Here is a 24531-nt window from a genome sequence, read left to right as displayed (position 1 = left end):
AAAACACGCCGAAAGCGACACACACAAAGCCGGGGGTCCACGCTGGCGCTGGAGGCGAGCCCCGGCGGCCACGAGCGAGCCCGGGGCGCGGCAGGGCGCGGGGCGCGGTAGCACTAGCAGGCGCGGGACGGACGCGGGCAGCGCTCCCGAGCCGGGGCCGGGCACCTCGGCCGCTCGGGCCGCGGCGGGCTGCGGGGACCATGCCGAGAAAAGTCTCCTGAGCCCGGCAACTTCGGCCCCTCCCCGCCCCCACCCGGCTGCCCTCGGCGCGGCCCTCCCCATGTACAGCCGGCCGGCCGCGCTCTCCTCCTCGCGGCGGATGGGTGACCTTTTCCTGGCCCGGGCCGGCTGTGCGAGGCGGCGGAGCAGGCGATGAAGAAGCAGCAGCAGCATCCCGGCGGCGGCGCGGATCCCTGGCCCCATGGGGCCCCTGTGGGGGGCGCCCCTGCGGGCCTGGGCGGCTGGAAGCGCCGGGTCTCCCTGCTACCTTTCTTGCGCTTCTCCCTCCGGGACTACGGTTTCTGCATGGCCACCCTGCTGGTCTTCTGTCTGGGCTCCCTCTTCTACCAGCTCAGCGGGGGACCCCCTCGCTTCCTGCTTGACCTGCGGCAGTATTTGGGTAAGGAAGGGTGGCAGGCGCGAGGGCGGCGCCGGCTGCGCAAAGTTGTGCCCAGGAAAAGAGGGGGCGCGCCAGGGACTTCTAATGCTGCCACTGCCCGCCGCCGCTGCGAGGCTCCCCAGGTGTGACGCCTGCGAGCATCCACCCGTGCAGCCGCCCGGGAGCGTCGTCTTCCTCCCGCGCGTCTGGCTGTCGGCAGTGTGGCGGGGTACCTCTGGGTTGCAGGGTTGGGCTGGGCATTCCTGCCCTGGGGTATCAGATACCTGTCCCGGCCCCGCGACCCCAGCTGGGGCGGAGTGGACGCCCCTGTGTTTGTGATTGTGAGCGTGGGTATATTCGGATTCGGCGGCCGGCGGGGAGAAGGAAAGGACAGAAACAGTCCCATACAGGACATCGTTAGTGACTATAATCCCGTCGGGTCCCGAGCTCTGGGGCGTGCAGGTGGTGCAGCCCCTCAAGTCAGTTCCACGAATTTAGCCCCTCGGGTCCCCCTCCTGCCCTCTGGCCCATGTGGCTTCGCGCTGTCTCTGGTTTGTCCCTTGGCATCTCCTGTCACCCCACCGGCCCGCAGCAATCGTGACGCGGGGATCTGGGGGTTATCCCAAGGTGCTGGTCAGCCTAACTAGCAGACTCTCCTGCGATCTGGCAGTCCTAGGCGCTGGGTGCGTCTCGAGTGAGAACTTTATTTTACCTTGGTTTGTGGTTGGTTGGTTGGTTGCGAGCGAGGCCGCCTGCCTGTAGCGTAGGAAGAGGTTAGAGGAAAGAACCGGTCCAGCGAGAAGGCGTGGCCACGCGCCTCCCTGTCCCGGACTGCCGAACCAGGGGTGCCAGGTCTGAGGACCGCACACCCAGGTCCTGGGGAAGATGTTGGCTCGCGCGCCAGGGCCACGGAAGATGCAAACCCTTGGCAAATGTGTGGCCAGAAGAGGTCGTGAGGAGGTTGGGGGAGAGGCTGGGAGAGCTCCAGCTTCTTGAGGTGATAACCTGAGCCAACCCGCAAACATCAGGCATCTGCAGGGAGGGGGTGCGGGAGACAATGCCATGGAAGAAGCGCTGCAAACAGAATGGGCCAAACGACCATTGGAAGCTGCCACATTTACCCCAAATATCCCCCCATCGCAGAAGCAACAGGTCTAGATAAGCAGACCTTTGGAAGGAAAAAACAAACCAAATAGCAGCAAAGTGAATAGAAATAGAATTTTTTTTCCCACATAAGAGAAGCTCCGATTTTAAAACTTACATTTTCATTTCAGCAAAAACTTTGGAGCACTATGGTTTTGCGTGATGCTTTATGGAAAAATTAAGGGAAAGTATTTTCCAGGTTAGATTTCTAAAACAAAATACAAAGCACCTGATTTTACAGATTTAAAATAGTCTTTTCTTTTCTGAAAGTCTTTTCTTTCATTCTTTCTTCCCCTTTAATTTTTTTCTTTTTTTCTTTCTTTTTTTTTTAAGTCTGGTTGTTTCCTGAGCTCCAAGGTAACTTCATTTTTCCCATCAACAACAATCATTATTGACTAGCATTGGGAGATAAGTGTGGTTGAGCTCAGAGTCTTTTTTATAACATGTGATAATAATTTTTTTTTTTTTTTGCAGAAGTTTATCCAGGTTCAGCCAAATTCAGGGTAGAGGGGAAGGTGTGCTGAATGGGAATGGAAGATGTCTGTGCCTACTGTCCCCAAGAACAATTGACTTTGGTCAGGGAACTCAAACTTCCTGGTCTTGTTTTTTCGTGGTAAAACTTAGGAGTTTGTCTAGATTTCTCTACAACCTCCACCCAGCTCCTAAAATTCTGTGGTCCTTATAAATTTCTAGGAGAAAAGAAGACCTAGGAGAAGGAAGGAGCAAAGGCACCATAAAGGATAAGATAAAGAAATTTCAATGTATGTCACACTCACCTTCTTGCTATACACATTTCAAAAAAAAAAAAAAAAAATGAGGCCTGGTGAATTTGGGTGTTTAATTGGTAGCAGGATGACTTAGCCCCAGGGTCTAGGAAGAACTCATAAGGAACACTACTCCTGTTTGTTCCTAACTGATCATTAAGCTTCTGACTGACATCGTGATGAATTAAAAATGACATCATTGTTTACTCAAAATAGGATATCTTGCCCATGTTTGTTCCCCGTTGTTTGGTCACATAAATAAAATAATGATTTTTGGGAAAAGTGGATATGTGATCTCTAGTATTGTCTAAAATATGCCCTAAATAATATCAGACTAAGGTGTTTGCAGAATTCCTTTCTCTGTTTTTTCTCCCATTCTGTTATTTTTAGTGACTGTCCAAACAAAATTTGTGGTTAGTAAACACATCCTCTCAATTTCCTTAGTTAGCCAATTTTGGAGTCAGATAGTTATCTTAAATGTAAGTTGGCATAAAATCGAAAGTTTTCTAAATCAAAATGTTTATATAAACATTTTTCTTTATAGAACATAATTTCAATATATTTGGACAGTATTATACACTAGATGTGGAGCATCTACTTGATAATTATTAACTGAATTAATGACTAGGCCTACAGTATCAAGTAGGCAGTGTGATACTAAACATATTGAATATTCTCATGGGAATGTCAAAAGGTATGGGTATGCATGGTAAAAACTAACATTTGCTATATAGGCGCCAGTCATTGTACATGCAAAATGAAATTTAATCCACATAACAACACTGTTGGTGGGTTCTGTTGTTTGAAATGGAAGTGATAAAGTTTGCATCTGGGATGTTCCCCAAAAGCCCATGTGCTAAAGGCGTGGTCTTCAGCTTGATGTGATTGGGAGGTGGTTGGAATCTTTAAGAGGTGGGATCCAGTAGGAAGGTTTTAGGTGATCAGGAACATGCACTCAAAAGAGATTATGGATTGCTGGTCTCTCTCTCACTTTCACACCTGGCTAGAAAGTGAAGGGGCTTCCTACAGCCTCCTGCCATATCACACTGCACTACCACAGGCCCAAAGCAATGGGGCCAGTCAGTCATGAAAGGAACCTCCAAACCTGTGAGCCAAAATAAGCCTTGTTTATAAATTGCTCAGTCTCAGGCATTTATTCCAGCAAAAGAGAGCTGACTGACCCAGTTGATATACTGCAAATAAGATTTAAACCCAAATATGTTTGTTTCAAGTGCCCATTGCAGGGCACCAGGGGCAGTTTGAGAGAGAAATATAAGCCAGCAGGCAAATGAAAGTCTCAAGAGCTGATTGGCTAAAAGATCATATTTATGTTCATAATTTCACTTTCTTTTTCTTGATACTGTGCCTTCCTGTATCAACACCCATCCTGCTGCCTCTCTGTATTAGAGCTGGAGGTGAGCTTCCTTGGAATCGCAGCTTCTGGGTTTCCTCTCTTTAGCAATTGTTCTGTGTCTAGGCTGGTAGTTCTTAGAGGGTCCCTGGACCTGCAGCATCAGCATCCCCTGGGAGGTTTTAAGGTCTTGTCCCAGACTTACTGAATGAGTCCGGACATGGGGCCCAGCAATCTGTGCCTTAGCAAGTCCTCCAGGTGATCCTAAAGCAGCTAAAGTTAGAGACCCTTGTTCTGGAGTACTATTGCTTCCCCACGTATTTGAGAAAAAGAGGGAGGATGAATGGGGAGAATTTATAAAATAGTTTAAAGGTCACGCCCATAATTTTCTTTTTTAAATTTCAGCTTTTAAAAAAATGCATCTGTTTATAGTTTTTTAACACCATTGTTTCAAGGGAAGGACCAGCCAGCTCTTTGAGCCCTGGCTTTTGACTCTGAGGTTAGGAGAGTCATGGGATGAGATGGGGTGAAGTGGGGCAACCAGAAATCAGGTGTGGGAAGGAAGAGATAGGTGACAGTGATGATGCTTTCTCTTCCCCACAGTGACCAGGGTCAGTTCCTTCTTCCACTCAGTTTGGGGAAGGTCAGAGTACCTTCCCTTAAAGAACTTCCTGCTGCAACAAATTTGAAAGGAGGAAAGGAAGTTGGGGGAGGAAAATTAGGCAGGGATAATTGTGGTCTCCATCCCCCACCATCTCCAAAATGGATGGGGGGTGGGAGCACAAACCTTCAATGGGGTAAAGAGATAAATATAGCACTTGCTATACTTAAACATTGGAGACCACAATCTTTCCAATTTAGCAAAATTTGTTTTTGAAGAGGCATTCATACTTTGATTTGCTATAGAAAACAAACAAAAATCAAATAAAATCTCCCCCAGAAATTAGGGTACAATGCAACCTTGGTGCCAGCAGCCTCATTACTTATGAGCTGTGGAAATATCAAAAACTTGGAATACCACACGTTACATTCATATAAGCCGAATAAGCCAGATGGCTCCCTACTGATCTTGTACAACCGGCAGACTCTAATGATTTATCCTCCAGCTTTGGATATGTGATTTAGCCTTTATGGGAGCTGAATTTGTTGGATCGATCTTCGGTTGATATGCTTTTCCTTCCATTTTCAATTTGTAGCATTTTAAATGGAGATAGAGTGCTCTAGTTCTCAGAATTGCTCATCTTTACATAAATATGAGCCTGAAAATTTTGAGTCAAAAAATGAAAAAAATCATTTGATTGAATTTGAAATTCTCCAAGTTTAAATAAATTTAAAAGAAAATGTTAAAATAGAGGCCCAGGTCTGTTACAAAACAGTTTCTCTAAACCTTAAAAGCCAATTTTTATTTTTCTTCTACACATCACACAAGGTTTAAATATAGTACTTTAGGCTCCCACAGTAATCTAGGAATGAATGCATAAAATATGATGTTATCGATAGAAATTGTTGACATAGGAAAAAAGTGACATTTTTGTTTATAGCTGCAGATTTATCTTGTAGGGTTGATTGGGGACACAGTAGCACTGTACTGAAGGAAAGACAGAGAGGGACATTAAACTATGGCAGTCTGTTTTGTAAACACATAGCATGAATGGTGAGAAGCACTCTGCCTTATAAACTGTTTTTAATGTAGGCTAGTCTCAGTATGAATTGTTTAAAAACACGTGTAAATATGGGTTATCTGGATACTGCCTTTCTTCAAATTCCCTGTCATCAATCCAGGTTTAACACACTAGTTGGTTTTGTTTTCAGAAAAACTAGAAATAAAGTGATCAAGCTTTTTGAGTCTCAAAAGAAATAGTATCTTTTAATTCCCTAGAGGCAGACTGGAGGAGGAGGAGAAAGAAATCCTAGCTTACTTTGCAGCTGTACTGATGGGTGTCCATGATGTACTATGAAATCCATGTGACGGATTGCAGCTGCTAGAATTATTAGGAGATATCGCTTGCTTTTTTTTTTTTTTAAGTGACCACAAATTGTCTTACCTTTATTTGTATATTAGAAACTCACCTCTAGCAAACAATAATATATATATAAACTCTTTTGTTTACCAGAGGCAGAGACAGAGCCATTAACATTCCACTAAAAATTCTTATTTGCAGAAGTCAAAAGGATGAAACAATTATTCTGTGAGACAATTCCACATCAAGTACATTTTAGAATTTGATATTTATTGAGTAATTCACATCATTTAATTCACTGAAAGTTTTTAATAGTTTAATGGTTTTCAGTAGTTTTTAATATATCCCTAGATACGTGCAACCATTATACTTTAGAACATTTTCATCACCATAATAAGAAACCCTATACCCTTTATTTATCACCCCACTAAATGCTCTATTATCTCACCCTAAACAACCAGCAATCTACTTTTGATCTGTAGATTTGCCTTGGCTACAGTTTTCATATAAATGAAATTGTATAATATGTAGTCTTTTGTGATTGGCTTCTTTTAGTTGGCATGTTTCTAAGACTCATTTATATTTACAGCATGTATCAGTATCCCATTTCTTTTTATGACTGGATAATATATCATAGCAATTGTTTTTATTGTAAAGCATTCCATAATATTGTATGGATGTACACATTTTGTTTGTTCATCCACAAATGGATATTTGATTTGTTTCCACCACTTGGCTGTTGTGAATATTCAGTGCTGTTATAAATGTATACGAGTTTTTGTTTGAACACTATTTTCGGTTCTTTTGGTATATACCTGTGAGTGGAATTTCTGAGGAAATGACAAGCTATTTGTATTGTGGCCACATCATTTCACACCTCCACCAGCAAGATGTGAGGATTCCCAATTTCTCAACATCCTCACCAATGCTTCTTATTTTTCACTTTTTAAATTATAGTCATCCTAATGGATATGAAGTAGTGTATCATTGTGGCTGTGTTTTGCATTTTGCTAATGATTAGAATTAGTGACATTGAACAGCTTTTCATGTACATTTGGATATCTTCTTTGGAAAAATGTCTATTCATATTCTTTGCCATTTTTGATTTGGGTGGTTTTTGTTTTTGAGTTGTAAGCACTCTGTTTTAGTTAGCGTTTTCACTGCTGTGACCAAAAGATGTAACCAGAGCAATTGTAGAGGAGGAAACGTTTACTTGGACCAGGCTTATGTTTCAGAGGTCTCAGTCCATAGAGAGCCAGGTCCATTCCTTGGGGCTCAAGGTGAGGCAGAAGATCATGGTGGAAGAGTATGGTGGAGAGAAGTGGCTCACCTCATGATCAGAAAGCAGAGACTTCACTCACCAGATACAAATATATACCCCAAAGCCACGGCCCCAATGTCTCCCTGCCTCCAGCCACACCCCACCTGCCCCCAGTCACCACAGTTAATCCCATCAGGTGATTAATTCACTAATTGGGCTAAGACTCTCACAACCCAATCATTTCTTCTCTGAACCTTCTTGCATTGTCTCACACATGAGCTTTTGGAGGACACCTCACATCCACACCATAACACAGTCTTTATATAGTCTGCATACTAGCTCATCATCAGATATATGATTTTGCTATTAATTATGGAGTGGGGAAGGATGATACTTACTTAAACATAATACTTTTATATGTATGTATTTCTTTCTTTCTTTCTTTTTGTACCAGGGATTGAACTCAGGGGCACTCAATCACTGAGCCACATCCCCAGCCTTATTTGTATTTTATTTAGAGACAGGGTCTCACTGTGTTGCTTAGTGCCTCGCTGTTTCTGAGACTGACTTTTGAACTCATGATCCTCCTGCCTCAGCCTCCTGAGCCGCTGGGATTACAGGCATGTGCCACCATGCCCAGCCTATGTATTGTTCTTTATATCATAAGTATATCTCTTTTCAAGGAGCAAAAAATTAGTTTGATGCTTTTGTCATTTAAAATGCTAAGTATATTGTCTGGGTATATAGTAAAATTTATAATAAATTCCTAATGATTAATTGAAAACAACAAATTCTTCAAAAGAATCTTGGGGCTTGGATTCCTGTGAATAATAAACTAGTCTGCATTTAGTTCTAATATATGGTAATTTATGATAGTTAGCACATAGCTATATTAGAGCTTTCATTGGTATGTGGAATGTAACCCATTTTTGGATAGAAGATAATCCTACAATGGATGTGATTATTTAGCTTTTGTATTTCTCACTAGAATGGAGCTGATGAGCTCAGCAGGGTAAAATAATTGGTGTTTTCTGTTCCTTACACAATGTACTATGAAGCTACCAAGGAAATCTTTAGTCTTCCCATGAAATTAGAATTTGTAAGCAATTAATTAATTTTGTATTCACATTGTGCTATAATATGCAGGGCATATACAAAGTAATAATATTTCCCATATACATTTCTGTTTAGCAAAAGAACATGACTTTTAAGAAGAAATACTAATTTTCTAAAAGTTTAAGAAGGTTTCAAATATATGTATTATCAAAATACAATGCTTTATTAGATGCTGCCTTGTAGAATCTCAGTTTGAATAATTTTTAACACTCTTATTTATTTATTTATTTATTTATTTTAATACTCATATAAAATGATCAGGGAACCATTTATAGTGGCAGTATTGAAGCTATGAAATACTTCTTGGTCTGACTCAGGTTTTCTATTAGTTGTCTATAACTTCCCAAAGATAGCCACTAGCTCATTTTTCTTATCTTGTTGCCTGCCTTGGCTTCTAGTAATGTCTCTGGACTGATTGTTTTGAAAGCTAAATCTCCAGTTAAGAACTCTGAACTCCTCTAGTTTTATTCCATAATCTCTTCTGTGGTTCTGGCTTTTATGTTGCGATCAGTTGTGGGCCAGCTCCTTGAAGAGGGGGCATACTCAGGACTGCCCACCTGTCCTGCTTTTCCTGGGTGCTCTGCACAGGACCCCAGGAAGGAACTGTTGGTTCAGTATTTGCTATGCACACAGCCCTTTTCTAGGACTCCAACCCTTGCTTTGTGGGGTCTCTAAATTGAGAATCTTGAGAGGGATGCCAGAAATCCCAGCTTGGTTGAAATCTTTTGCCTATTTCTTCCTTGCTATTTGAAATGAATGCACCAAGCAAATATAATGCAACCACTTATTACATATCACTCTATAAACACTTCCTCTGTGCTCAGGGATAATTGTCTACCTCCCACCTTAAGGAATTTGGAATTACATTTTTAGAGCTCCCTGTAATTAAGAATACCTGAGGTCAATCTAGAGATCTGGCTGCTGTGTACAACTAGAATGCAGACTTCTTATTTCTCGTCATTTTGTTGAATCCTAGACCAGTCCTTTTGGGAGAATTGCAGAATAACAGTTTATTTCTCTCTCCAGGTCACTGTTTTCTTTAGGTAGTAATTTGTGCTAAATTATGTTTCAAGCATGACTTTAAGTCTTTGAGGAGATGAGACCATGGCATGGTGTGATTTTTGAAATGATGACTGAATAGATTTTAGTCTAGAACCACAAAATGACCAGACTGTAAAATTAGGCCCCAAGGCACCAATCCATTTACCCATGTTTAGTGAAAGATATTGAAATTACCTTAAGTTGTGCTTTGATTAAGTGCTTCTTATTTCATTCATTGACAGATGGTTTCCTTTTTTTCTTCCAGGGCTGGGGATTGAACCCAGGGCCTTGCACACGCTAAGCTCGTGCTCTACCACTGAGCTACACATCCCCAGACCTGACAGAGGGTTAAATAACCACATGCATTTCATTGGACTACATTTCTGGGATACTGCTGATATTTTTCTAATTCAGTGAATAATTCAGGATCTTTCATGATCCTGATGAAAAGAAAAACTGAAAGTGTTTTAAATTCTTGTGTTCAGTCATTCAGCAGATACTCACTGAAGGCTGGTATATCCAATGCATCAGGCCTAGAAAGGACACAGGTTTTGAGCTGAAATCTGGACATGAATCACTGTTACCAGTTAGCTGGAAGAACCTGAGCTATTGATCTTTAACGGGGCTGTTTTGCAGTGTACTTCTCTGTCTCAAGGCTTGGCATTTGAATTTCACAAATGTCATTTCCCCCCACTTTATTCTTTGCTTTCCTCCTCTTCCCTTTCCGTACAGCACACGTTGGCACATGCACACACATGCACACACACTAATGAGAAAGCACAAATTTCACTTGTGACTTGGCTTCCAGTGGAAGGAGCCGGTCTAACCTAGAAACCTGAAATGACCTAACTAGTATTTTTGTGGCTTATCGTGTCACCTGTGGGTTGACAAGGACTTTTCAGGGCTGACGAGTCCCAAGCATTTGTCTTGTTAATTATATACACATGAACCTTCCTGCTTCTTATTTCCCTCCTGCTTCCCAGGAGCAGTCTTCAGAGAACACTTTATTTTTTTTTTGCACAGCTTTACCTTCCTCTGTTTTAATTTATCTGCACTATTTGTTCCTCTGGCTTCACAAAATGAAAAGAGCAATGTGGAGGGAAGATGCTGTAGCTGACCCTGGGATGGCTGGGTGTTCTGGGATGGACTAGTGACCTGTGACTTGGTCCTGTGGAAAACAATCATGATGCCAGGCCACCCCTGTGACCACTCCTGGGACTTCCCTCACTTGTGGTGGAACCGCCACCTCTAGCACCCAGTCACTTGCTTTTCTCAGTTTCCACACCCCTTTCATTGGAAGTCAGGGCGGCAGCAGAGTCTGGCCCTGTGACGTCTTTACCAGGGGCTGGTGAATTTACTTCTGCTTCTGATGTCAGCTGCTAAGCATTGCTTGACTTGCCAGTGTCACGCAGGTGTAGTGTCACTCATCCCCAATTCCTTGGGCAGTTGACAGCACATGCTGATTTTGTATTATTTGATACAAAGTTATTTTGTTTAGGGGCCTCAAAAGTGGTGACCTTGCCACTCTAGCACAGAGCTTCCTGCTTTTCCACAGAGGAGTTGGATGTTGTCACCCCCCTTTCAGATGTGCTAAACTTCCTAGAAAGGCCTGCTGGTGGGTGGGAGGGGTGCGGTGCCTGGGTCTGGATGGCTCTTGGGTCTGTGGTCAGTGTCCTTAAGTCACAGGGGCCTCCTAGACTTGGGTTTCTTCATCCCTAAGAAGATGAAAGCTTTAATGGGACCTGAGGTTTTCCCTAGGACTCTCGTTGGTGGCAGTCTTCACTTATGGCTTTGATTGTCAGTCTGGGAATATTTCCCTGCGACCAGAGAGGAGAAAAGGGCATGGTTTGGGGGTTCTTTTAAAAAATCCTCCAGGCGACGTTTATATGTAGTCCCAGGGAAGAGTGTTTCTTTTCTCTTTAGAATCAATGAAGGAGATGCTTTCTAAGGCCCCTTATATTCTTAAAAATCACGTGCTGAAAGATACAAGAAGTCAATTAATGGTAGCACCTAACAACAAAAACAACAAAATAAAACAAAACAAAAAACACCACATAAACACAAACAGGCTATTTTCTTTGGAGCCAAAAGGTTATTTAAAAGACTGTAGAAGTCAAGTACTAAGGCAAGTAGAATGTGAAAAAAATTTTAGGTTAATGTCTTCTAAATCTTATGTTTTTTTAAAATGTGATTTTGTTATAATTAAACTTAGCAGTACTTCCCTCCCACTGTACCAGTTTGCCCCAGGCTGTGTGGGCAGTGAGAGAGAGTAGAATCTTGTTTCAGAAATCCTGGGAAGCAGACTGACTATCCCTAGGAAGACACGGAGAGGAAGCCGAGTGGGACGTGGTGTCCAGAATTCCGAGTCCCATAATGTGTTAGGAAGACGGTCGCAGGTAGGAGTCAGGAAGCAGAATTGTTCAGAGGATTCTTACACCTGCTGCCCAGTGGCTGCTCATTCCTCCATGGAGGGCAGCTCCAGTGGCCAAGAGGGTGCTTCATAGTGTGGGGGCCTTTTTAGCTTCCACCTATGTCTACTCCTTCTAGGAGCCACACAGAATAGCCTATTGCACTTCATAGTCTTTCAAATAATTGAAGTTGCAAGTTGACTGTTATGCCCCGCACCCCCCATCTTGTCTAGAAAAATAGTTTTCCAGTAGTTTTTCTTCTGAAGTAATTTTCAGACCCAGAAAGAACAAAGGGGAAAATGGCATTAAAGCAAAACTTTCTGAACACTAATACCCCATCCACAAGAAAAAAGACAACGCCTGGGATCCGTGGGCAAGCATGAGTCGGTAATTCGTTGCTTGCCAATGAGTGGAGAAAAAAATAAAATGGTTCGAGTTCTTTGGCTCATCTCCATCCTTTCTTCCATTCATTTGGTCCTTCCTGGTCCTGAAGAACTGAGGACGTTCCCAGTTCCCTTGGTTTATGAGCCTGTCACTGTCACACATGACTCTCTTCTAATTTGTCTTCTTTGGGAATGACAGTTCTGCGTGGCGGTGGGTGGAGTGTGGCTGAGCTGGCGGGGGCACTGAGGTCCCTAGTGCAAGCGTGGCCCAGTTCTTGGAGCTACACTGGGGCAGGATGATCCGCCCACGGAGTCACCCCCCACCTGGCTCAGAGCCACAAGCACCCTGCGTTCTGTTCTGCTCTGCCTCCCTCCGCCCATGGACTTGGCCGATTTAGTCAGAAGCCTGGGACAGAAGGAACCGTTACTGTGCTTCGAATGCAGCATCTTGCCTGGAAGTCTTTGCTCAAAATCTGAGAAAACAGTGGAACTGACTCATGTGGTTGGAGTTTCACAGAAATGTGATTGCGGATCTCTTGCGATTTCATTCTGCCTTAGTGTCAGGATTCATCCGATGACGTGCCAGAAAATGTGTGCAAAATCACATACAGATTTAGACACTTGAAGAGGAAGTTATTTTTACCCCGGGGGAAGGGACCAGCGACTGACTATTGGCAGGGAAGCCCAGGCAGGGCCAAGCAAGGAGGGAGGGGTCCCTGCAGCTGGGGCTCACCGCCTGTCCCTGCAGCCTGACCAGACTGGCCGGGCTTGTGGTGTGTTGCCTCTTAGCAGGTTGAGGGAGGAGTTCCTGCACAGGAGACCTGCTGGAGGAGAAGAATGTTGACATAAACTCGAGTGTGAAGCCAACTTAAGCAGTGTGGGGTTCACGCTGGTTTCTCCTGGAAATGCTGGTGAGCTCTCCCCAGGCCCACGCAAGTGGCTCTCCAGCAGCTACGTGGGACACACAGGGGAACATGGAGCAAAGATTCCAGAAGGCTGTGCAAATTTAAAACCCGAGAGGCGCAGTGCTGTACTTGGCGTTAGCAGATGACAGGATCAGGGCCATCTTGTTTTCTTAGCTTGTGCTTTTCCGGGCTCCAGAGCTGTTCTTGTTTGCCTGCTCAGCAGAGATCCAGGGCCGTGTGCAGCCTGCAGTGTTTGTGGTCATGTTCTTCTAGTCGTGCTGTGAGATGAAGAGGTGCCCAGAGGCCGGAGGGAGGGGAAGGAAGTCCGTCTTGTTAGCATCCACAACCTCAACCTCTCATTTGCCCTTATTGCTGGGGCGTAAGACCACTTCAGTGACCACTGAGTGGTGCTGTTTTGAGGCCCCTTAAGTTCACAGCGTAATGGTGGACCTTCCAAGTGCACTTAGGAAATACTTTTTCTTTTGGTACTGGGGATTGAACCCAGGGATGCTTAACCACTGAGCCGCATTGCCAACACTTTTTATATTTTATTTAGAGACAGGTTGCTTAGGGCCTTGCTACATTGCTGAGGCTGGCTTTGAACTTGTGATCTTCTTGCCTCGGCTTCCTGAGTGGCTGGGATTATAGGCGTGTGCCACCATGCCAGACACCTTTGGTAAAGACTTTATGCAGATGTCCTTATGTCCTGCTCAGCTGGGGGGAGTGCTGCATTCCTGTGCGACTGTCTTGAGGTGGCATGTAGATGGTGGTGCCCTCTAACTGGGTCCCTGTCCTACGTGTGTGTTTAGGCATGACGTTAGGTAGGGAGATACACACAGAACATTCTTGGGTTGCTAGTCAGGCTTCTGTCTTTTTTTTTTTTTTTCCTGTGCCAAAATATACATTATCTTTATCAGAATTTTCCTGGCCACTTTATTGGAATAGGTGACTTTGTGTTTATTTCAGAGTAAATCTTGCTTCTCAGGCTTTCACTTCATTGAAGTATCACATCAGTGAGACTTAAAGGATCAGAGACATGTGTTTTCCTATTGCTTTCATATGCCTACCCCCTCTTCACATGCAGCTTGGCAGTCTTCCTCTCCTTCATCTGTCATCTCCTCCATCTGTGCAGGTTCTTTCCTTCAACAAATGTTCATCCAGCACTACTTACTGGGATGCCAGAGATAGACTAATCACACTGTCACTACACATGTGGGGCTACAGGTACTCAGAGGGTCCGAGAAAGATGTAGCAGTGAAAAGTGAAGAACAGGCAAAGCTCTAGGAGGAGAGAAGAACAGGGATTGGTGTACCCGGCTGGGTTAGACTGGACTCTTGGGTTAAGATCCTGGTTCTGCTAGAGGGTCAAGAGTTCTCAAGGCTTGTTGCATGATGGAGTAACCTGGAGAGTTCTGGAAAATTTTGCCCTAATGTCAAATTCACGGATAAGTATAGGAAGTAAAGCAACAGGTCTTAGGTATGAAGTTCTATTTCCTTGGTTGGGATGGGGCTGGGCATTTGCATGTGTTACAGTTCTTACATGCAACCAAGGCAAAGAGCCACAGTAGTAAGGACAGGGGTCAGGGAGTTTTGTGTGTATAGTAAGTCATTTTACAACGCAGTTCAGGCATGTGTTAGTTTAACTAGAATCTTCTATTTGGCTGTGACTTGTAACAGTTTAGTTTGCAGCTTCTCTATTTCTCAAACTTTAATCTGCATTCAAATTAGCTGGGCATCTGTTAAATGATGTGGCAGACCTGTTGATTCTGATGCAGCAAGTCTGGGGTAGAGGCCTGAGATTCTGCCTTTCCTATAAGCTCCCAGGTTATACTGTCTAGAATCACATTGAAAACCAAGAATGTACACTATAGTATTTCTGGGCAGCAGTTGACCCCTGTAAACAAACAAATGGGGCAAATTCAAATCTGTGCTATTATTAAACATTTTATAAATTTATTTTTAATTGAATTTTCATTTACCAATTTGGTTGTTGGGATTTGAGAACATGAAGATTTTTTAAAGTGAGAATCATGCACTTGAGTGATTCAAATTTTAAAATGCCAGTTTTTATTCATTTCTCAATCCATGGTATTGAAAGGCAGGCTATTTGGTGGTTCATGAAAGAGAAGTTTTGACCTATGTCAAGTTTATTTGGAAGTATAGGAAGCAGAGCAACTGGTCTTAGGTATGAAGTTTCTTCAAAGAATTTTATTACAGATTCTTGTGTGCTTTTAATTTTACTTCATTATATCATAATTTGTCCCAGGTAGTTTGTATGTGGCCAGAGCAAATAATCAGATGCTGATACTTCAGGAAAATAATGGGAATGACACAGTTTATAGCTTTGAAAACACAATTTTAAGAAATAATTGAAACTGTAAAATATATGTTTGCTGTAGAAAATTGGGAAATAGAGAAAAGCACAAAGAAGAAAAGATTAAAAAAAAAAAGTTAATTACTGGCAGTTGTGTTGGTTGGTCACATGCCCCTCCATGCCACAGTGTCACAATGTCAGTCCCTGTCATATTTCTCCATAGCATTGGCTCTCCTGGTGGCAGAGTGTTCTGCAAACATTCTGTAATTCCTTTAGCCAGCCCTTTTTGGTCAGTAGCCCACTTCTAGTTTTTTTTTTTTTTCATGATTGTAGATAAAGCTGTGGTGAACATTATTACATTTCTACAGATGTCTCTATTTTTCTTGGCATTAAATCCCTAGATTTGGAATTACTGGGGTACAGCGTGAACCCATTCAAAATTGATTTTAATAACGATTGTCATAGTGATACAAACTTGTATATTTCACCAGCAGTTTGTAACCTGTTTTGCCCTTATAAACACTGGACATAATTTTTAAAGATTTCCTTACCCATTTGAGATGAAAAATTATATTCTTATGATTTAATTTACATTTGTTTGAATATTAGCGGAAATAGCCAGTTTAACTATGTTGGTAAGATATCTTTTTTAGGGGAACTAGAGTTTTAAATCTTTCCTGTGTTTTTCCTGTAGACTGTTCCTCTTTCTCTTATCAGGTGTGAGAGTGCTTTAAAGACATGGGGATCAACCCTTGGCCATACATGCAGATAGGATTTCCTGATTTTTTTATTTGCCCTGCAATTTTGGGAGTCAGTTTTCTTTGTTTTTCCTGCATGAGTTGACTTGCCTCCTGTTGTTATTTTTCTTTGATTTTATGCTAGGTGAGGCTGTCCAATTGGACATCAAATGAGTGTCCTCTCACAGTCTTCTAACTCTAGTAACTATTGTCTCACTTTTGCATTTACTTGTTAAATCCCTTTGGCTTTTACTTTGGTATAAATGAACTCAATGATTTTTCTAAGCCTAGCTGGAGACAAAGTCATTATTCTTGAATGATATCAATCTTCAATGGTAAATTCATTTTTCAGACATTAAAATGAATTGACTTAACTCTAGAGAATTGAAAACCCTGTTGGCTGTTTGGCCCCAAAGTTTGGGTGGCTTCTGACGTTATCTGTTGCCTCTCAGACTTGGGCCTCTGCTGCTGCGGCTGCCTCTCCGGGCTGTGCCTCCCCTGGTGCAGCCTTCCCACCTCCCCTTCCAGCTGCCACTGTCTCTGGAAAGAACGCTTGTGTCCTTGTCTGTGGATCTTATAGTCACTGCCACCCTGGCCACGCAGATTCCACACTCTCCTCCTTGCTGGCTCTGCCCCACCCATCTCAGTGCGGGACTGGGCACTAGGTCTCAGCTTCCTACTAGCTCTTGAGTGAAAGTGAGCCAGCCCCTCCCCAGGACAGGCAACCCTGTACCTGTACCCCTTGGGTGAACTTGAGGACAGCCTGGCTGTATCTCAGCCCTGTGGGGCATCTTGGGGAACAGGGGTAGCACTCATTTTAAGGCTATTTTATAAGCATAGTGATAGTGAACTCTGTTTAGGCCATGTGGGTGGTTATTCTTTTGAATGTTTATAAAATTCAAAGGGCCACAATTTGGAAACACAAACATTTAAAGGCGAACAGGATAGATTTATGGAGCTGCATTTTCTTTCTTCTTCTTTTTTTTTTTTTTGGAAATCACATTTTCCTCTGTGAATTTGCCTCTTATAGGCTGTTTAATATTACAAGAGACAGTGTAGTGTTAATAGAGCATTGGGTTTCAAATCAGAAGTCCTCTGTTTGAGTCCTGGCATTGCCACCATGCAGCTGTGTGACCTTGGGTAATTCACTTAACCTCTCTGAGTCTCTGTTGGGACTTGAGAGGGACTCTTTCTGTTCTAGAACAACCGCCATCAGATTATAAAGAGAATACTATCTGGCACTCTCCTGCCTGGAATACTGTGAAAATTTGCATTTATAATATCTGCTAATACACATCTTCAATTTAATCATCCACATAGAAGTCTGACCAGAGCAGGTGGCACTTTCGAGTGCAGGAATGTAGGAGCCAGTGTGTGGCTCCCCCTCGCCCTCCCAGAGACAAAATGAAGATTGTCTGTATATCCTAAGACCTCTGACTGCTTCACTTTAGATTGCAAAGACTGGTTTCATGATTAAAAGTTCTAACATTTACTCTGTGATCATTCAAGATTTCAACTTTTTTTTTTTTTTAGACTTAAAATAAATGGTTCTTGAAGCAGCTGCTAGTCTAGTCTCCTATACAGATGTATATATTTATCATGTTTATGCAGATATTGTTGGTCATCGAGATTCCTCTACATGCCACTGGGAACACAGTGGAGGGAGCAGATTACAAGACGATGGGGATTTCATGGAAGAGGTGACACTTGTGCTGGGTATTGAAGCATAAATAGGAGTTTGCCAGGTATTCCAGGTGGGCGGTATAGTGCATGCAAAGGCCAGCTATCTGCCAAAATTGGGGTACCATTGGGTACAGTAAGCAGTACAGGGCAGCTCCATGGAGGTTGCTGGAGAACGGGGTTTGGCTGCTAGGGAGGTTCCTAAGATAAAATGGTAGATTCTGGAGGAAATTTTGTCTGGCTTGCAGTGGGGAAGCCCCTGAACATTTATAGTCCTCACGGTGATAGCAGATTTGTTACTCATAAAGATAGCTCTGGAGACCAACAGGAAAAACGGGAGCCACGGAAGAGCCTGAGCAGGCACCTGAGGTGATCTTCAGATCCCAGCAGTGCTTTTAAGGACCCGAGACGGAAGGGCCCAAGTTACTCAGCAGTAGAGTGGAGGCTGGGGATCAGGCCCAGCTCTTCTCAGGCCAGAGTGATCTTTTTGTTTTCATCTCATGCCACATGGAAGCAAACTGCAACAAAGATCTGAAGTGTTTTTCTAACTCTTTTAATGAGAACTGACTTTCAGAGTAGCTCTAATCTTGATAAGGAAAGTTTGACAGGGCCAACGCGTCTTACCCTTTGGGTATTTATTTAGTCTAAAGGAGCCAGGTAGATTTGTCTGCACGCTGGTGCTTTCTTGTTATGATAGCATTCCGCAAGCGGATGGTTTATTTTTTTTCTGATTAGTGAAAATGGAAAGGAAAATCCCTGCTGCATTTTTATTAGGTTAGGATATAACATATCTTGAATTCATGTTTTGGTTATTTCCTAACTTTGATCATGCCATTTTGTCATAGATTAAGTTGGCATGGTGGCTATAATTTCTTGCTGTTTAAAAATGACTGTGCGCCGAGTATAGTGGGTTTATTTCTTCTGTGGCATTCTTGAAGTTTCTTTAGAAGTGACTTAAATCACATCATACCCTACGTCCCATATGCTGGGGCAGTGAGCTTTGCATTCCTAGGGTAGTTCTTTGGGAAGCCCAGAAGCCCTCCCGGATAGGTGACATCGGCCCTGCCCCGTGCTGCTACCTGCTCTGGTAAGGTCTAGCGCAAAATATTCCAGTTGTTTTTGTTGTTTGGTTGTTTCAACCAGAGACAGGTTCCCAACTCTTCAATTTTGTTTAAAAGCACAGTTGGAGGAGAGTGGGTCTTGGTCACAGAAAATTAAACTGAACTGTGATGTAGGAGGTAGGTGGACAGTCCTTGAAAAAATTATGTGACTGTTTGAATTTAAAGGCATCTAGATTTTTAGAGAAGAGATGAGAAGAACAAAAATCAAATGTGTGCTCCATGTCCCACATAGTCTGCCTGAAGCTGCCCAGGGGGTCGGGTTTATTGGGTGACACATGCTTATTAAGGCAATTATGACATGGACCTGAAGTGAGGTTTTGCAGCTGAACATTAAATTTATGGATTTTCTGGAGGCCAGGGCAAAAAAGGCAGAAAGTGTGTCATATGTTACCGCGAGCGAATCTAAGGTATATATCAGCTCGTTGGAAAAGGATCACCTCTCCTTTCCTATCTCCAAAGCAAGGATAAATTTGCTAGATCTTAGATTATTATAATGAATAATATCTATAGTATTATAGTTACTATAAAAAAACCCAGAAAAACGAGGACATGTTCTTGATGAGGCCATGACACACACTGGCCCTTTGTAAAGGTGGAAGCTGAAGAACGACAGCTTAGCAATGGTGTCCCCAGGGAACTGAGCCAGGACACTCCAGGTGGCTGGCTTTTCAATGGTTGCTCTCACGGATCAGTTTCTTGGCTTTATTCTCGGCAGGAACAGGAGAGCAGTCAGTTGGATGATGTTAAGTACCTGAGGGATAGAAATTCAGTGTGAATCCACTGTAGGGTGGTCACTGATTACGCAGCCACCTTCTGGTCCATTTACCTTCCCTACCCAGCAGCCCTTGGGTTCTACTGCACCAGGGTCGGGGGACTGAGCTTTGGCTGGGCCTTCTAGACATGGGCTCTGGCAGTGGGTCAGGACCATCATCATTCTCAGAGGAAAAAGTTCTGAGAAAAAAAAAAGTAAGGTGTCAAACCTGGTCTGCTGGAGGCCTTTCTTATTGAAAAGATTGAACATGCTTCCGGTTTCCTAGCAGTTGTTATTAATAGCATGGAATTCATTTTACTGGCTTCCCTTTATAGCTTTATGAAATGGGTTTTCGGAGCCCCCTTTTCCAATTCAGCAATCTTTTGTAAGATTTGCCCTGTTTTAGGCATTCCTGGGTTCATGAACTCACCAAAGAATGCGTGAGGAACTTTTTAAAAAACTTCTTAAAAAATTCAAGGAAATAGGGTCTGTTGTGAAGTCATTTATAGAGTTAGGTGTAACTGGGGGCTTAATTTTCTTTCCAAGTCTTTTAATTTCTCTGAAATTTATGTGAACTTGAAAATGGTATTTTTTTCATGTTTGGAATAAGATGAAATATATATGAAGAATCTAATTTATTTTTTTAAGTGTAAATGAGATAAATAGGAACACCAGAATAATGGTTTCATATACACATTCAGGGACACCACACACCCACACACATCACACTTGTTTAATATATACACAAAGTTAAATCTTAAGTCTGTTTTAGTCAGGATTTTTTTTATTTTTTTGCTGCTGGGACTGCAAGACCTGACCAGCACAGCTGTAGAGGAGGAAAATTTATTTGAGGGCTCACAGTTTCAGAGGTCTCAGTCCATAGACACCTGGCTCCATTCCTCAGGGCTCACGGTGAGGCAGAAGAACATCATGGCAGAAGAGTGTGGCAGAGGGAAGCAGCTCACATGATGATCAGGAAGCAGAGAGAGGCTCCACTCGCCATATTCAAATATGTTCCCCAAAGCCAAGCCCAGTGCTGCCTCCTCCAGCCACACCCCACCTCTTCTGTTACCACTGTTAGTCCCTGTCAGAGGATTAATTCACCCTGATCTGGTGATTCTCAGAGTCCAGTCATTTCTCCTTGCATTGCCTTGCACGTGAGCTTTTGGGGGACACCTCACCTCCCATCCATAGCAAAGTCCTTTCCGTTAGGTGGCATTTTGTTGAAATATTTTTGAATATCTAAATTTTTCAGGTTTTTTTTTTATACCTTAAGAAATGGAAGTGTAAGGGAGCTGTCAGGGTAAGTGTATGGATTTGCACCGCATGCCAGGTGAAGGGTGCAGAAGAGGGCTTTGTCCCCTTGAGGTGTCCTGCACACAGAGGCTTCCCAGGGGGGTAGTCTGGGAGGAATCCAGTTCCCGATTGTTGGCTGCCAATCTATTCTTTGTAAAACTGATCTCCTTGAGAACCTGGTGTGGAGCCCTCCTTTCCCACTGCTGCCCCCAGGGCTGGCCCCCACTTTATAAAAGGGCTGATCTGACTCTGAGCTTGCAGTTGTCAACACCCGCAGGTGCCAGGGGAGGAGTTCAAACCCTGCTGTGGAGACAGGGGAAGGCTCCTGACTGCGGCCAGCTTTTGGTAGGTGAGGTCGTTGTGTTCTTTGCTTTCGACCCAAATAAAGGAGGACCCAGTCAGATCTCTCTTTACATAGATCATTATGGGACTTAGACTTTTAAGAAGTGAATGATGTCACTGTAATAGAACTTCCATTTCCACCTATTGTTGATGTGAAGAGAGGTCTTGGTGTTTATATTTAAGTGAAAAATGCTAATAAAACTGAAATAAGCAAAGCTCAGTTATGGAGACATTCACGGGGTGGACAGCAGAGCCCGGCTCATCAAGTCAGTCAATGAATGCACTTTCATCAGAGTTTCACTTCTGATTTTTAAGTATTAGTTGTTTTACTAGTTGTCAAGCAATGATAATCTTAATAACTCAATTTAGAATATGTGTTTTAAATAATTAAAGCATTCTGGTGGGTCAACAGAAAAAATTTAAAATAAGTTTCAATTTACATACTTTTGTTGCACTGAAATAAAAGTGATCAATGAAATATTAGCAAGCATTACAACATATTATTAGTACAAAAATCTGTGGGAGAAAGTAGAATGAAAAGACATGCTGAAAAAGTATATTACCTTTACTTTATTTTGTGTAATTTTAAAAGGGAATGTGAAGTCAAGCATAGTGGGCATGCCTGTAATCCCAGTGACTTGGGAGGCTGAGACAGGAGGATCAAAAGTTTGAGGCCAACCTCAGCAATTTAGTTGTCTCAAAATAAAAAGGGCTGGGGTGTGATGAAGAGGTAGAGCACCCCTAGGTTCAGTCAATCCCCAGTACCACCAAGAAAAAGGAAATGAGAATTCAGAGAAAAAAGAATGATGGAAAAGCTCATTAATCCGTTCCTTCCCTCAAAATAGACTCAGCTAGCAAGTGCTCCCCAATACTGAGTGTAATGTAAATACACCTGTGTTGCCCTCTTCTAGCCCTCTTCTGCTAATAACTCTTTTTTTCTGTCTTGTATTTATTGTTCTTTACCATTTTTTTTTTTTGCATCTTGAATTTTATACAAATTTGGGAGCTTCCCTTGGGAAAAAGAATAAAAATTATTATAAGTAAAATAATGCACACTTCAGTGCACTGTCAGGCAATCTGAGAAATTGTCTGAGGAAGGGGAAATTAGAGTGGAAAGAGACTAGTCCTAACCTGTAGTGGTTAAATAGCTCATCTTTGTAGAGTTTATAAAAATCATGTGTCTGTGTGAGTTTAGTATTAAAGTCCCTGCTCAGACTTGGGAGGAAGCACAGGCAAGCAAGGCTCCGAAACTTTTAAGTGATCAATGAAAAGCTTCAGCAATTTCTCTGTAACTCTTGAGTGTGTGTGTGTGTGTGTGTGTGTGTGTGTGTGTGTATGTGCGTGCTTGCATGTGCATTATACAGATACACACATACCCTGAAAAACATGTTGGTTTTAGGTTGATTTTAACTTTATATGAAATCAATTTTTATATTCATAACAACAGGTATATCACTGGGTGCTATTTTGATGAATATATATGTAAAATGGCACAATTCTTTTATTTTTGAAAGTTTATATATGTATTATGAGGGAAATCACATCCCTTCGTTTTTTTAAAACGTATCATGAGAAATTCTGAGTTTATCTTGTAATACATTACGGCAGGTAGAATTTTCCAGAATTTTTCCAGTGTTATGTAAGCACCAGGGTATGCCAGCCACCATGGCATCCTGAACACTGGAACACCATGGAGAGAGTACATGCCTGACTACCAGCAGGGACATGAATCCAATGGCGTGTTCAGAGTTTTGCATATTGCAGAAACTGTCCTGGTCACCAGAGGCTGTTCATGAATCTTGGTGCCGAGAGTCTGGCTACACATCCTGGTTTCATGGCTTGCCTGGGGGGCTTTGGAAAATCAGTTGCCTGGTTCCTTTTTCTCCTTCTTCTCCTTATTGCTTCTGTATCCTCTCTGCCTCCTTCAGTCTAGTTACACCTTTGATTAAGCACAAAAATATTTGATGATGCAAGTTTCTGTCTTCAAAGTTGTTTAATCTCTTGGAGCATTTGAACTCCCTCTGAGCCCTTCCAAACTCGACACTCCCTCCCTGTGCCCTTACTCAGCGAGTAGAAAGCCCTTTCATTGCCAGCTTCTTGGAGGCAGCAGGGATTATGAACGGCATGTCATTTCTTTGTTTACTATCAGTAAAAATCCTCTCCGTAACTCAATTCCTCCAGCCCTGATGTTCTTTAACTATGCCGTGTGACTTTCTTTGGTTCTCCTTGTAAACTCCTCAATGACAAGGTGGGGACTCTGTTCTCACACATTTGATCTTCATGTTAGCTGGAACCACATCAGTACTTTGCAAGAAAAGTGCAACGTGAATAGAATGAAATTGGAATTTTACTGAATCTAAATTATATCGATGCGTTCATTTATTAAAAATATTATGGAGCACCTATTTTGGGCCAAGGGATTGATAGTCTGATGAAAAACAAAACAGATGTTTATTGATTGCCTATTCTGGGCTCAGCCCCTATGTCATTTATTTTTTGATTTTTCACAAGTCCTATGAGTTATTGGTAGTCAGTATAAGCTGAGGCTTAGAGATGTTAAGGAATTTGCTTGTAAGCAGAGATGCAGGAGCTGAACCCAAAAGTCTTGCTCCAGATCACACATTCTTGACTGCATTGTCAGTCTTTGGGTGTGAAGAGGTTTTGATTGTGTTTTTGTCCTGATTGAGAAAGAACCCTAAATATGAGAGCAATTTTTATGATGTCACATTGTGCATACTTGGTATAATATGAATTTTATACTTGAAACTTAATGAAAATAAAGAGGTATATCTTTTATTGTGATGATGGTTGTTTTTAACTTGGAATTCTCAGCTAAAACTTTGTTACTTAAAGTTTATATTCTGCATTTTAAAAAGGATATGTGAATTTCAGAGAATCCTTCTCTTTTATTTTGGCTGAATTAACAGGATACAGTTACCTCTGCTGAAAGAAACAAACACAGAGAAACAATCAAATGTCCAGTCTTGTCTTTGCAGGCGTGCATGCTGCTCTCCTAGGTCCGGTAGTCATGACCCTGGCTTCAGGCCTCGCGCCCTGGTTTCCAGCAGAGCGGGCTCAGGGCTTTTTGGTTCTCACTCAGGCATTTCATGAAGCTTCTTCCAAGTTTTTAAAAAAATGTGACCGTTAGCTTACATTTTCCGATGCCTTCTCCCCTTCCCTCAGCAGAAGTGTTTGTGGTGGATTTTTGAGGGTGAGAATGTGGTCGGTGATGTAACAGAATTTCAGGCACTTGGATATAAAGCCGCTTTATTGTCACTACCCGTTTTGTGCAGAATCATCTCATTCTTTTCTGCACGTGGCTGATTTTGCAGTGAAATTTTAAGGAAATTCAGCAGGACT

At 42.6% G+C, this 24531-nt stretch overlaps 1 protein-coding gene across 1 annotated transcript in view; it reads left to right on the top strand.

Moving 5' to 3' along the window:
- Nucleotides 1-372: 372 nt before the first annotated feature.
- Ust (uronyl 2-sulfotransferase) overlaps nt 373-24531 on the top strand; it is a 267481-nt gene continuing 243322 nt past the window's right edge. The window contains exon 1 of the mRNA XM_076859656.2: nt 373-619. Coding sequence (XP_076715771.1) covers nt 373-619 — 247 coding nt within the window. The remainder of the gene's footprint in view (nt 620-24531) is intronic.

The sequence above is a fragment of the Callospermophilus lateralis genome, chromosome 6 (assembly GCF_048772815.1).
Source record: "Callospermophilus lateralis isolate mCalLat2 chromosome 6, mCalLat2.hap1, whole genome shotgun sequence".
Classification (NCBI taxonomy): domain Eukaryota; kingdom Metazoa; phylum Chordata; class Mammalia; order Rodentia; family Sciuridae; genus Callospermophilus; species Callospermophilus lateralis.
Note: the sequence above shows the minus strand (reverse complement) of the source record. Positions and strands in the feature narration are given on the sequence as shown.